This window comes from Danio rerio, chromosome 9 (genome assembly GCF_049306965.1).
Source record: "Danio rerio strain Tuebingen ecotype United States chromosome 9, GRCz12tu, whole genome shotgun sequence".
In the NCBI taxonomy this organism is placed as follows: domain Eukaryota; kingdom Metazoa; phylum Chordata; class Actinopteri; order Cypriniformes; family Danionidae; genus Danio; species Danio rerio.
The window spans coordinates 54,868,107-54,881,397 of record NC_133184.1 but is presented as its reverse complement, the minus strand read 5'-3'; the positions used below and the strand labels follow the sequence as shown (position 1 = coordinate 54,881,397).

Below are 13,291 nucleotides of genomic sequence, written 5' to 3'. Positions count from 1 at the left end.
ATTGTGGCCCAGGCGCATCTGCATGGCGGCTGCTGTTGACATCAAACCAGCGGAACATTTTCATCGCAGGAGTTTCACAGCTTTTCTTTCCATGTTTGTGCATCTGGTAAGCAAGACTGTATTTGCCAGGAATTAAGCACTAGCTTCTGGTGTTTGTGAATAAGACGTTTAACGCGGTGAGATCTGTGATTAAAGCCAGAGCGGATCAGCTGAGTGGAAAACAGCCTCCGCCTGGCGCTTACAGTACACTGATTTATTTCATGCTAACTGTGCTCTCAAATGGCTTTAAAATGAAGGGTTTTGGGTTACACGTGGTGTTTTATTAAAGCACAGTCTTCTCATTGGTTGTACTGTTTATGTGTCTGCTGTGTCTCTTTGTTTCTTTGACAATAGAGCTGATTGAGCAGACGGAAGGGTGGTGTTTGCTACACTAAAGCTAGTTTTATTTAGTTTTATTTGCTATTTAAAGTTATTATGTGCATTTTAACATAGTTTTTGTTGTAAGTTTTACTTTTGATTTTAGTTTAAGTCATTTTATTAAGCCTTTTTCCAGTTTTTATTGTATATACAGTTAATTTCTGTTTAGTTTTAATAGATTTGGTTTGTATCTGAGTTGTTTTAGCTTTCATTTATATTTAATCAGTTTTTTTGTTGTTGTTTTCCTTTAGATTTTATTTTGATTCATTTTATTTAGCTTTTTGTCAATTTTTTTATGTACATAATAATTTTCTGGTTAGCTTTACTGAATTTTATTTGTATCTAAGATGTTTTAGCTTTAATTTAGACTACTTTTGAGATGTTTTATTGCTAGAGCAGAATGAGCAGATGGAAGGATGTTGTGCACAAGAGCTAGGATGGCTGCACAAGAGCTAGTTTTGTTTTGTTTTATTTCCTATTTAAAGTTTTTATTAGTATTTTGGATCAGTTTTTGTTGAAATTAGTTTTCATTTTCATTTTAAAGTCATTTAATTTAATTTTCATTTCATTTTCTATTTAGCTTTAATGGATTTGGTTTATATCGGAGATGTTTTAGCTTTAATTTATATTTAATCATTTTTCGTCATTATTATTTTTCCTTTTGATTTTTTGTGGGGTCATTTTATTGTGTTTTTCTTTTGAGTTTTCAGTTTGTTTTATATGTATTAATTTTTCTATTTAGATTCAATAGATTTTATTCATATCTGAGATGTTTTAGCATTTACTTAGGCTATATTTAATCTTTTTTTGTTATAAGTTTTTCTTTTTATTTTGAGCCATTTTATTGTCCTTTTTAGTTTTTAATAGCCTTTAATTTTCTCTTTTTGCTTTAATGAATTAATGCATGATATTTGATGATGATATTTTAGCATTTATTTATATTTAATCAGTTTTTTGTTATTACCTTTCCTTTTGATTTTAGTTTGAGTCATTTTATTGCACTTTTTCAGTTTTTATATACATTTTAATTTTCTGTTTGTCGATTTGGTTTGTATCGGGGTTGTTTTAGCTTTAATTTATATTTAATCAGTTTTTGTTGTTATTATTTTTCCTTTAGATTTTTAGTTTGTCATTTTATTTAGTTTTTGTCAGTTTTTCATATACATATTTATTTTTAGTTTAGCTTTAATGAATTTTATTAATGTTTAAGCTTTAATTTGATGTTTTAGTACTAGAGCCGGATGAGCAGACAAAGGGTGTTGTTGGCTACACAAAAGCTAGTTTTATTTGTATTTAAATTATTATTATTATTATCATTTTTATCATCAGTTTTAGTTGTTAGTTTTCCTTTTAATAGTCATTTTATTAATCTTTTTATAGAGAATTTTCATTTTCTGTTTAACTTTAATAGATTTGGTTCATATCTGAGATGTTTGGCTATGTTAATCAGTTATTAGTTTTGCTTTTTTTAATTTCTTGTGCTTCTTTCATTTTTTATATGGGTTTTCATTTTCGGGTTAGCTTTAATGGATTTGGTTTATATCGAAGATATTTTAGATTTATTTTATATTTAATCCGTTTTTGTTGTTATTAGTTCTCCTTTTGATATTAGTTTGAGTCATTTTATTTATTTATTGTTTCAGTTTAAAGTAAGTTTTCATTTTCTATTTAGCTTTAATGCATTTGGTTTATATCTAAGATGTTTTAGCTTTAATTTATATTTATTCAGTTTTTGTAATTATTGGTTTCCCTTTTCATTTTAGTTTGAGTCGTTTTATTGTGCTTTTTCAGGTTATATATATATATATATAATTTTCAGTTTAGCTTTAATTAATTTTATTTAAATTAGAGATTTCTTTATGAATTTACTTTTATTTCGGTTTTAGTAGTTTCAGTATTTAAGTCCAAATCTATTTTTGTTATCTGCCTAAGCAACATTTATATATTTTCTGCATTATTAAAAATATTAATAAATATTATTAAATAATATGAATATATGCCAAAACTGTTATTATTCTATAGGTTTTATACTTTTCAGCTTTAAGGTATTTTTTGTCAATAATTTTTTCACTTTTTTTATTTGAAATTATTCTTAATAATTTTTTTTATTATTTTAATATTCATATATTTTTAAGCACGTCTGTCTGTCATTTTTATTAGTTTTGCTTTATACTTATTAGCTTTAATTTATATTTATTAAACTACTATTATTGTACAAATATAGTATTATTCATTAGTTTTTATTTTAAATAATTATATGTATTTAGTTTTTTTTTTAAATATATTTTCAGGTTTTATTTTTAAGTACAGGTTTTTCAAATTTTTATTAATTTTGGATTTATACTTTTGGGTTTCCTCCGGGTGCTCCTGTTTCCCCTACAGTCTAAACACATGTGGTATTGGTGAATTGGATACGCTAAATTGGCCGTAGTGTATGTGTGTGAATGAGTGTGTATGTATGGGTGTTTCCCAGTAATGATGGGTTGCAGCTAGAAGGGCATCCGCTGTGTAAAACATATGCTGGATAAGTTGACGGTTCATTTCGCTGTGGGAATCCCAGAGTAATAAAGGGACTAAGCCTAAAAGAAAATGAATGAATAAATATTTACAAATTTTTTAAATATGAATCTTTGTCATTTTTATTAGTTTTTCTTGTTAATTTTTATATTTATTTTAGTACTTAAGTGTCCTTTTGTTAGCTGACAAAGCCACATTTATATTTTCTGTATTGCATTTCAAATATTAAAAATAGTGTAACATGCAACTGAAGAACAGTATTATTCATTATTTATTTTTTTTCAATGTTTTCAGTTTTTTATTTTAGTTTAAGGTTTAGCGTTTCTTTTAATGTTTTTTTCATGTATTAGCTATTTTTTAATTAAAATAATTATATTTAATTAACTTATTAACATATTTTCAGGTGTTTTTTTATTTTTATTAGTTTAGTTTTCATACTCTGTGCTAGCTTTAATTTATATTTATTTCAGTTTTAGTCATTTTAGTGTTTAAGTCCAAATCTTTTCTCGCATTGCATTTAATAAATGGAAAGTATTAACAATATTGAGACTGCTGTAGGTATTATTCATTAAAAGCAATAAATAAAACAGTTTAATACATGCTGTAAACCTCTAAATGTGCATGTTGGCACGATATAAACCTGCTATTTACACTGTAAATATATTTAAAGCAAAAAAAAAACATAAATAAATACATAGGTTTCTCTCAACTTGCCATTTAGATGCTTTTATATAACCTCCTCATGTCCTAAATAAATAAATGCATGCAAAATATCATCTGTGCATCACATTCCTCTCTGTTTCTCACAGGTTTATCATGTCTGGATGGAGTAAATAGCCTCGTATAATCTCTCCTACGATTATAGCTCCTAAATCCTGTGAGAGTGTGGATCTGTGTCTGAATGATGGAGCAGGAGCTGGACTCGGTCAGATCTGAGGTCTCTGAAGGAGCGGTGGATGAAGGAAACGCAGGTACCAGCACTCGGAGGAAAAGGAGGAAGCGGGAACAGCGTCCTGAATCCATCATCGTGTACCGCTGTGATCCAGAGAGATCCGCAGGTGAAGGAGACGCTGATGGAGCAGAGAGAAGCTCTGAGGAGGGAGCCACGTTTCTGAGTAACACCACTACTGAAGGTGATGTGTTTCCTAAGTGTTTACTGTAGATTAGACATATGCCGATATTTAGACCCAATCCCAATTCGATTTTTCCCCCTAGGCATTTCCCTTGGCCCTTAAAAAAGTGTGTGAAGGGGAAAGGCTTCAAATGTACCCCCTAAAAAATGGGTCCGCACTACAAAACACACACACACATCCATCATATGTTGTTGTGAGCTCTTCATATCTTCATATCAATGGTTCATGTGATGATTTTGCATCATAGTGTAGGGTCCAGCCAGTTGGTCCAATGACGGTATCCAATGGTGGATGAAGGTTCACTGCATGTTTGGTGCACAATGTTGATTTATATTAAACTTAACTCATATCTGACTCCAATTTTAGTATGAGGTGGTTTAGAATATTAATATATTTATCCTCGTTTTATCTGACTCCAATTATAAAACATTGAGAAGGTTATTTTGTTTCCGTTCACATTATTTTAGATTATGATTGAATATTCTCTTCGGTTCATCATTTTATGTTTTTCTCGTTCATTGGGATCTCTATAACATCCTGAATCTTGTACCGGCCGGGTATACAATTTCTTAAGCACAAGCATGTCAGTCTTGGTCACTAAACAGTGGCGATTGACCGCTATCCTAAAAAGGCAGAACCCTACTTACTCAGATTAGGATATTTTTTATGCGGTCCCCATAGGTCTGCTACCTCCTAAATCAGACAGAGCTATTTAGTCATATAACGATCATTACTATAGAATTAAGCAGACCAGTCGTACTTAAACTATTAGTAACTTTGAATAATCACTATACTATCTAAATAGTATTAAAAGTTTATCGGGTGAAGGACTATCCCCTTAGATATCCTTTTACAGCCTAAGTATACATGAATAAATGCCAATTTGTTAGTCGGAGCTCTAGAGACATCGTATAGCGTGCCGCAATGCTCCGTCTACCGTGTTCTAGTCCGCTACTAACCTGAACAGGGGCTTGTGGTGCTATGAAATTACTACAATCTACTAAAGATAATAACACGAACTCTGTTTTAATCATTCAAAACATAACAATTTATTAGTCAGGTAAATGTATTATGCCAATTCAATCAGTCAATTCATAAACGATTAATACAAAACATCAAATTATCAAAGATAAATCCAAGATGAAAAAGATGCATTCCTGACTTTGAAATATACATAGCATGGAACAAGCCATGTTATGGGCTGATCTGGTTAGGCAGAATCGCGCTGAGTCTTTCTCAACCCTTACCTTAAATAATCCAAGAATTCCCTCAAGGAAGGGGGTGTGAATAACAAAAGGGAAAGTCACACCTTTCACAGTGGTTCAAAAGATGCCTGAAGTTATATATTTATTGTTTTGATTATGTCTATTTCTGAGAGAATGAGACCATTGTACCAATCGCACTGAGACATTTCAAATGATATCAAACATGATGGTTAAAGTCAGTTTGGTTAATTTAAAACATTCAAACATTGAAATGACCATATGTGTGAGTTGGGGTGGATGAAGCTGAGTTTCAGCAGACTCAGATGCAAATGCAGCAGGAACTGGTTTTTCCCGCATTCCCCCCTGGTGGGTTGTGGAGTCCATTGGTCCTGTTTTCAGCTCATGTTTTGAATTGTCAAAGACATCAAAAATATTTGTAATATTTCAATTCTTACAATAGGTACCCTTTAAAATTGACAAGGATTGGGCCTATATATCGTGATAAAGAACTGTGAAGTGTGAATGAAAAATGTATGTACTGTTGTATGAAATGTCTTGTCCTCCTTAGGTTGGTCTGTGCCTCCAGACAGCCGCTATGTGACGCTCACAGGAACCATCACACGTGGGAAAAAGAAAGGTCAGATGGTGGACATCCACGTCACGCTCACAGAGAAAGAGCTGCGCGAGATGGCGAGATCCAAAGAGCGTCTGGATGCTGAATGTGATGCTGGTGAGGGTTCCAGTCGCTCCTGTGGATTCGGCCTTTCTCAGGGGCCGCACATCGTCCTGTGGAGCCTTTCCTGCGCTCCGGTCGTCTTCGTCCTGTCCTTCATTACCTCATTTTACTACGGTACTCTCACCTGGTATAACATATTCCTGGTGTACAATGAAGAGCGAACGTTCTGCCATAAAATCACAGTGTGTCCTTTCCTGATCATCTTCTATCCGGTGCTGATCGTGGCGCTGTCGGTGTCGCTAGGCTTATATTCAGCTGTGGTTCAGGTGTCCTGGGCCTTCAGTGAATGGTGGATGTCGGTCAGGGATTTGGAGAAGGGTTTTTGTGGATGGGTTTGTGGGAAGCTTGGGTTAGAGGACTGTTCGCCGTATAGTGTCGTCGAGCTGCTGGAGTCAGACACTATTTCCGGGAGTTTGCAGGGAAAGTCGCTGCAATCATCTTCAGTGTGAATACAAACCTTGTGATGTTTAAAGGGATAGTTCACCCTGAAGTATGGTGGCCGAGAGAGCTTTACACGCTGCAGTTTACTCAAACAAATTAAGAATACACGCTGCATTTTCTCACAACACATGCAAATAGCAAGTAACACAAGGCAGTGTTTCCTCTAGAATTTTTTCCAGCTGTGGCGGCAGACTCTGTTGGCCATTTTACACAGATTTAGAACTACATGTCATGTCATTATTTCATTGACAAATGTCATGGGCGCAGTATTAAGTCGACATCGCATTCATGTAATAGCCTACGAGCATGTCAATCTCTGCTTGAGCGCCGATTTCCTCTGTTCGCACGCAAAACTTTTTGCGCGCCCTCAAATATACACTACTCAAATGCAGATTTTCTTGCGCGCCCTCAAATATACGCTACTCAAATGCAGATTTTCTTGCGCGCCCTCAAATATACGCTACTCAAATGCAGATTTTCTTGCGCGCCCTCAAATATACGCTACTCAAATGCAGATTTTCTTGCGCGCCCTCAAATATACACTTCTCAAATACAGATTTTCTTGCGCGCCCTCAAATTTACGCTTCTCAAATGCAGATTTTCTTGCGCGCCATCAAATATACGCTTCTCAAATACAGATTTTCTTGCGCGCCCTCAAATATACGCTTCTCAAATACAGATTTTCTTGCGCGCCCTCAAATATACACTTCTCAAATACAGATTTTCTTGCGCGCCCTCAAATTTACGCTTCTCAAATGCAGATTTTCTTGCGCGCCATCAAATATACGATACTCAAATGCAGATTTTCTTGCGCGCCCTCAAATATACGCCACTCAAATGCAGATTTTCTTGCGCGCCCTCAAATAAACGCTACTCAAATGCAGATTTTCTTGCGCGCCCTCAAATATACGATACTCAAATGCAGATTTTCTTGCGCGCCCTCAAATATACGATACTCAAATGCAGATTTTCTTGCGCATCCTGAAATATACGCTACTCAAATGCAGATTTTCTTGCGCATCCTGAAATATACGCTACTCAAATGCAGATTTTCTTGCACGCCCTCAAATATACGCTGCTCAAATGCAGATTTTCTTGTGCGCCCTCAAATAAACATGGCTGAAGTGTGATTTAGTGCGTTATGCACTGGTAAACTCTAGCAAGATAAAGTCATTATATGCAGAGCCACAGACCTTTATCTAAAAATAAAGTAAAATTATGAAAACTGTGTTCATCACAACTGAAAGCTACGCCGTGTTTGCTGGTCTCACGCATCACGCACCTGTCAGTCAGTCAGTCAGCACATCACCTACCTTGAAGGGTTAAACAGAACGCACAGCACTACTATGGTCACAGAAAAGTTTGCGCTGTTATTATTCACTTAACTTTTCATACGTTTTCGGTGCAATTTTAACCCGCTATTTAAAAAAACTAAATTTAAAAACAGAATATTTTGTATAAGAAGCTGTAATATAGCCGTGGCGGGATGAATTTTGGTGTGGCGTCCCGCCACGAAAGAATGAATGTAGCGGAAACCATGCAAGGGTAATGTTTCAAGGAGACCCAAAACCATGACAGTCTGGGCTGGGATTGCTTATTGTGTTGTAAATATTTCTCAGTGAAGTTGTTGGTGCTCTATGAATGGTGAGTTTTATTGTTTATTTTAACATCCTAATTACACCAATCCCTTATCTTTAATATATTACTAGCCTAAATAACATTAACCTAAATAGCTGGGTCCGTCCTGTTTTTGGGTCTCCTTGAAACATTTCTGTTGTGTTCTGTGCTATTTGCATGCGTTGTGAGAAAATGTTGCGCGTTTGCTTTATTTGTTTGCGTTGTGAAAAAATGCAGTGCATTTTCTTGATTTATTGATGAGGATCTTTTTCTAATTTGCTGGCGTTTTTTGTAATTGTTTGTGCTTTCTTAAATAGCAGCGCGTTAAGCTCTTTCGGCCACCGTACAAAAGTGAATATTTACTCACTATTTACTCTCCCTCAAGTGGTTGCAAATCCTTCTTGGTTGCAAAAAACTTTCCAAAAGAGTTTCTCTCTTCTGTTCAACACAAACAAGATATTCTGAAAAATGTTCCATAGTAGGAAAAACAAATACTGTGGAAGTCTCAGCACTTTTCTAAATATCTTCTCCTGTGTGAATGTTGATTAAATGATGATTTTGGGTGAACTGTTCCCTTAATTAGTGCCACTTGCAGTATTAGGCCAGACTTTTACTTTATTTTACTGGTGACACTTTAGAATAATATCCATTAGTTAACATTTCTATTGATATTAGGGTTGGGCCGATAGACGATGCCATCGCCGATGGCCAATAGACAACACGATGCTGAGCTGGCATCGCCGATCCTCTGCCCATTCCTCCTCTTAAACCCGCACACATTACTGTAAAAACGGCACTTTAGAATCAAAATGTTCCAAATCTACGTCATGTTTTACCTAGCATTTCTGAGCGGCCCTCTGTCTGCTGAAAACACACATCACGTGACCATACACACATACAAACACAGCCACACACTGTAATATCCTTCCCTGAGCTCCAGAGAGCAGTGCACGTTGGACAGTTTATCAAGGATGTACCGCTGGATCGTTTCTCACTATAGTTGTTAAACGTGATATTCAGACATCCCAAGTCTCCCGGAAGTTCCGGGAGTCTCTATGCATTTGTGGTACTCATAATGCCCGCAAACGAGTGATAATCTCCGGCAATCGAGCGCATCCCTCCCGGTCCTCAAATAAGTTGTGCACCCTTCTCACCCCCGGATCCCTCCATGTCTTCAGACAGGTCACGCACATTCTGTCAAACAAACCGAACCCTCACCCCCTCTTTTCGTTATCTCTATGATGACGATGCCATTGTCCATTGCGATGTTTCACATTAGACGTCGTACGATGCCAAATTGGTCGACATCGCCCAACCCTAATTGATATATCAAACAATCATTTAAAATACATTTGTTATTTATCTAGTAATAACTAACTAACTTGGATTAGCTCGTACTACTATGAACACTACATTTAGAACAGTTTTTTATCAATCTTTAAATAAGGATAATGTACATCTAGCTTGTTGTTCTCACAGAATAAAGGCCAACAGGTTTATTATTAGCTGCTGTATGAGACTGAGGAGCTTTATGGAAGGGATAAAGCACATCCAGGTGGTTGTTATCACAGATTATCACATTGCTGTCTGGAATACTCAATTCTGATTGGTCAGTCGCGACATTCTAAGGCAGTGATTCTCAAACTCAGTCTTGAAGGTCTGGTGTCTGTCAGATTTTAGCTCCAACTTGCTTCAACACACCTGCAGGGATGTTTCTAGAAAGCCTAGTAAGAGAATGATTAGTTAGCCCAGGTGTGTCTGATTGGGGTTGGAGCTAAAATCTGCAGGACACCGGCCCTCCAGGGCTGAGATTTAGAACCCCTGTTCTAAGGTATGTTATTCCCAGATAACATCCGCTGAATAACACAGACTCACCCAGGAACTGAGAATGATCTTGTCTGTCAGTGAATACATTCATATTTATATATTTACATTCACGTTCATATGTGTCTGCTTGCCTGTCATGCCGGTTTTATTTATATTTTCACTGTTTGGCGTTGTCTTGTGAATGAATAATATGTAGGTTATTCTGTGCTTTATTCAGCTGGTTTAGTTTCTGTCAGCTTTGCTTTTTTGACGGTTTGGTGCCATGTTGTCACTGAATTCCATACTTGTAGTTTATAATGTGTAATTTAGAGAGAGAATTAGGGCTCTACTTTAACAATATAGGAGCAAAGTCTATGTATCTGCGCTGTGGTGCGTTTGCAATTTACATGGCGGACTTTGTAAGTGTTAAACAGAGCATCTGCAGCAAAAGGATGAAGAACGAGCCTCCTCCATTCAGCCTCTTTACTTTCACTTTACTTTATTTTTACTCTTTACTCCTTTAGTTTGGTGGAGTAAGGAAACAGTGGAAACTCGCTCCACTGAACACAACCATTATCCTACATGTTTAATTTTGTTTTTTTTAAGCGCAAAAATTTGTTTCAAAACTTTTTCTAAATTCAGTTCTTATCTCCAGCAAACTAATAAATCAACAATAATAACGAAGTGTGGTCAGAAAACTGAGTTATATCCAAACACACGTCTTGTTCTTCTGCCCCATATGGTGATGCAGACGTCTCCAAAACCCCACAGGTGGACAAATCTAAGCTTGTTTATTAAAGCAAATATAAATATGCATATAATAAATAATACAGCTAATAATAATAACATTATACAAACGCAAGCCCCCATGCAGGCAGTGGTTTTTATATTTGTGTAGAAAATAATAATTTTAGTGACATTATAATGCTTTAATTGTTTTCATCTGTAAAGATATTTGTGTATTGCTGTACGTCCTGTGTGTACTAAGCAATGTGTAGCGTTTGGACCTGCATAGGCACATAACTAACGCGCTCTGCGCTGGACTTTAGAACAGCTTGTAGTTGGTCAGTGGCGCTGTTGGTCTATTTCAGTTTCTCAAAATAGCAACACACCAACAATGAGCTTTAACACAACTCCTTTCTGGACTGAAACACCCATGAGTCCACAAAGTGGTGCAAATGGATCTAAATCACGTCTTGTGCCTTATTGCGCCGGGTATATAATAGGGCCCATAGACTTAAAGAACAACGTTGGGCTGGCGATAAGCCTGTCAGGCTTTATTATGCAATAACAACCTCCTGGATGTACTTTATCCTGCTTTTCACAAGTCTACTTTGCACAAAATGTAAAAATTAGACACAAAACTTTTTTCTGAGACACAAGTCTGTGTTGCCGGTTGTTGTTAAAAAATTACATACTTTGGAATGGAATCAGGTCACTCAGAGGGCCGTGCAATATTGTTTGCTATACTATAGAGCTGTTGAATGCTTCATTCTGATTGGCTGATGAGCATTCAAAGGTGTGTCATTATATTCAAGCGCACAGCTAAAGTAGTTCCGACAGATTGTGAGCATATTACAGCTCAATATCACTCCGCCGAATGATTTGAGTGATTGCACAGCTACAACAGTCAGAAATCATATCAAAACACAACAGAAGGCTTTGGAGGAGATGTGGAAGAAACTAGTGCTGCACGCAGGAGCAGTTTGAGTTGGAAAAATCTGAACAGTGGCTACAGCTGCGGGAACTGTAGTTTAAGCTGAATAATTCACCCTGGTCTGGTGAATTATTAGAAGTAAAAAAGGCTGCATCACCACCTCAACTGTTTATTATATTCTAATAATTCAATGACTTGTCCATTATTCACTTCTTAATGCATTAACATACAATGAACAATACATTTTGCATTCATTATTTTAACGTTTTAGCACTTATTAATATTCATTAACATCAGTTAATAAAAAAACATCTATTTATTATTAGTTCATGTTAACTCACAAAATTATTAGTAAGTAATTAAAGTCAACATTAACAGAGTAAAATGATTTAAAAGTATTTTTCCATCGTTAGTTCATATTAACTAATGTATTTTATTAATGTTGATAAATAAACCCTTATTTAAAGTGTTATTTTATTCATTATTTGGTCTTGTTTTTCCTACTTTCACACTGTACCTCAGACATTTGTGCTTTTGCAAGAAAAGCACATTTAAAATATTTATTATTTGTTGTATTTATTGGTTAAGCTCTGCAATGAGATCATATTTAACATTCAATATGTGTTATTACAATATTTGTTACAGTATTATTAAAAATATTAGGTCAGATCCATTCAAATGTAACCACTTTATTTAAATAATATCGGAATTTACATTTAAATAAATTCTTGAAGTATTGTTCATTTTTAGTGTACTGATGCAGTAATCATTATTTTAAAGTGTCACCATTTACTTTTGCATGTTTTATTTCAATTAAAACTATTTTTCTAGTAAATCAGAAGGGTTATGAAAAGAGCAGAGATTTTCTTGACCCCCTGTAAAATCAAGCCATATATTTATATACGTATATGCAAATAGACTGTGATTGTCAGGAGTCCTCTACATTATCTTATTCAAGCAGTTTTATTTACTAACACCAGAGAAACCCAGGCTCACCCTGTGAAAAGGGTGAACGCTGTGAGTGTGTTTGTGTGTGCAAACAGTTATTCCAAAAATTATATTCATAACCAGCGCAAAGATGTCTTTAAAGGGACTCTCAAATAAATATTTTAAATAACTCAATATTTAATGAATAAAAGTGTTAATTCTGACATTTGTTTACTTGTTTTATATTTTTGAGTGTGTGTTTTGCTTAAAGACAATAAAACTCCTATTCTTGTATTTCAATGTCAGGTTTGCCACTGTTGTGGTTCACAAAGCAAAATATATTGAAACCATTCAATTCCAGTTGAATGAAAATTATAGGGTATTCCTGCATGAAAAATACTATAGTCATTTATAGTAAAAACCGTAGAGTTTTTAAACCATATATTTAAGTGTATAATACTGTATGTATTAAAGGGGAGAGCAGGGACGAAAGTACCATTTTTCATAACCAATTTAAAAAGAAATATACACTCACCGTCCACTTTATTAGGTACACCTGTCCAACTGCTCATTAACGCAATTTTTCTAATCAGCCGATCACATGGCAGCAACTCAATGCATTTAGGCATGTAGACATGGTCAAGACGATCTGCTGCAGTTCAAACCGAGCATCAGAATGGGGAAGAAAGGGGATTTAAGTGACTATGAGCATGGCATGGTTGTTGATGCCAGACGGGCTGATCTGAGTATTTCAGAAACTGCTGATCTACTGGGATTTTCACACACAACCATCTCTAGGGTTTACAGAGAATGGTCTGAAAAAGAGGAAATATCC

General features: G+C 35.3%; 2 protein-coding genes across 2 annotated transcripts in view; one reads left to right on the top strand and one right to left on the bottom strand.

Annotated features, from left to right (window-relative positions):
• Positions 1-12,680, top strand: tmem169b (transmembrane protein 169b). The gene is made up of 3 exons (XM_693473.10): positions 1-106; positions 3,744-4,067; positions 5,841-12,680. The coding sequence occupies exons 2-3, from the start codon at positions 3,836-3,838 to the stop codon at positions 6,455-6,457; spliced, it is 849 nt and encodes a 282-aa protein (XP_698565.6). The 5' UTR covers positions 1-106; positions 3,744-3,835; the 3' UTR covers positions 6,458-12,680.
• nme9 (NME/NM23 family member 9) overlaps positions 1-13,291 on the bottom strand; it is a 462,322-nt gene that overhangs the window by 256,049 nt on the left and 192,982 nt on the right. The gene's annotated exons all lie outside the window — the stretch shown is intronic.

What these genes read in the sequence shown, in the direction of transcription:
- tmem169b (XM_693473.10), top strand. Translation starts at nt 3,836, where the DNA reads ATGATGGAGCAGGAGCTGGACTCGGTCAGATCTGAGGTCTCTGAAGGA. An exon ending in GAGTAACACCACTACTGAAG is followed by an intron (nt 4,068 to 5,840) that starts GTGATGTGTTTC and finishes TGTCCTCCTTAG; the next exon opens with GTTGGTCTGTGCCTCCAGAC.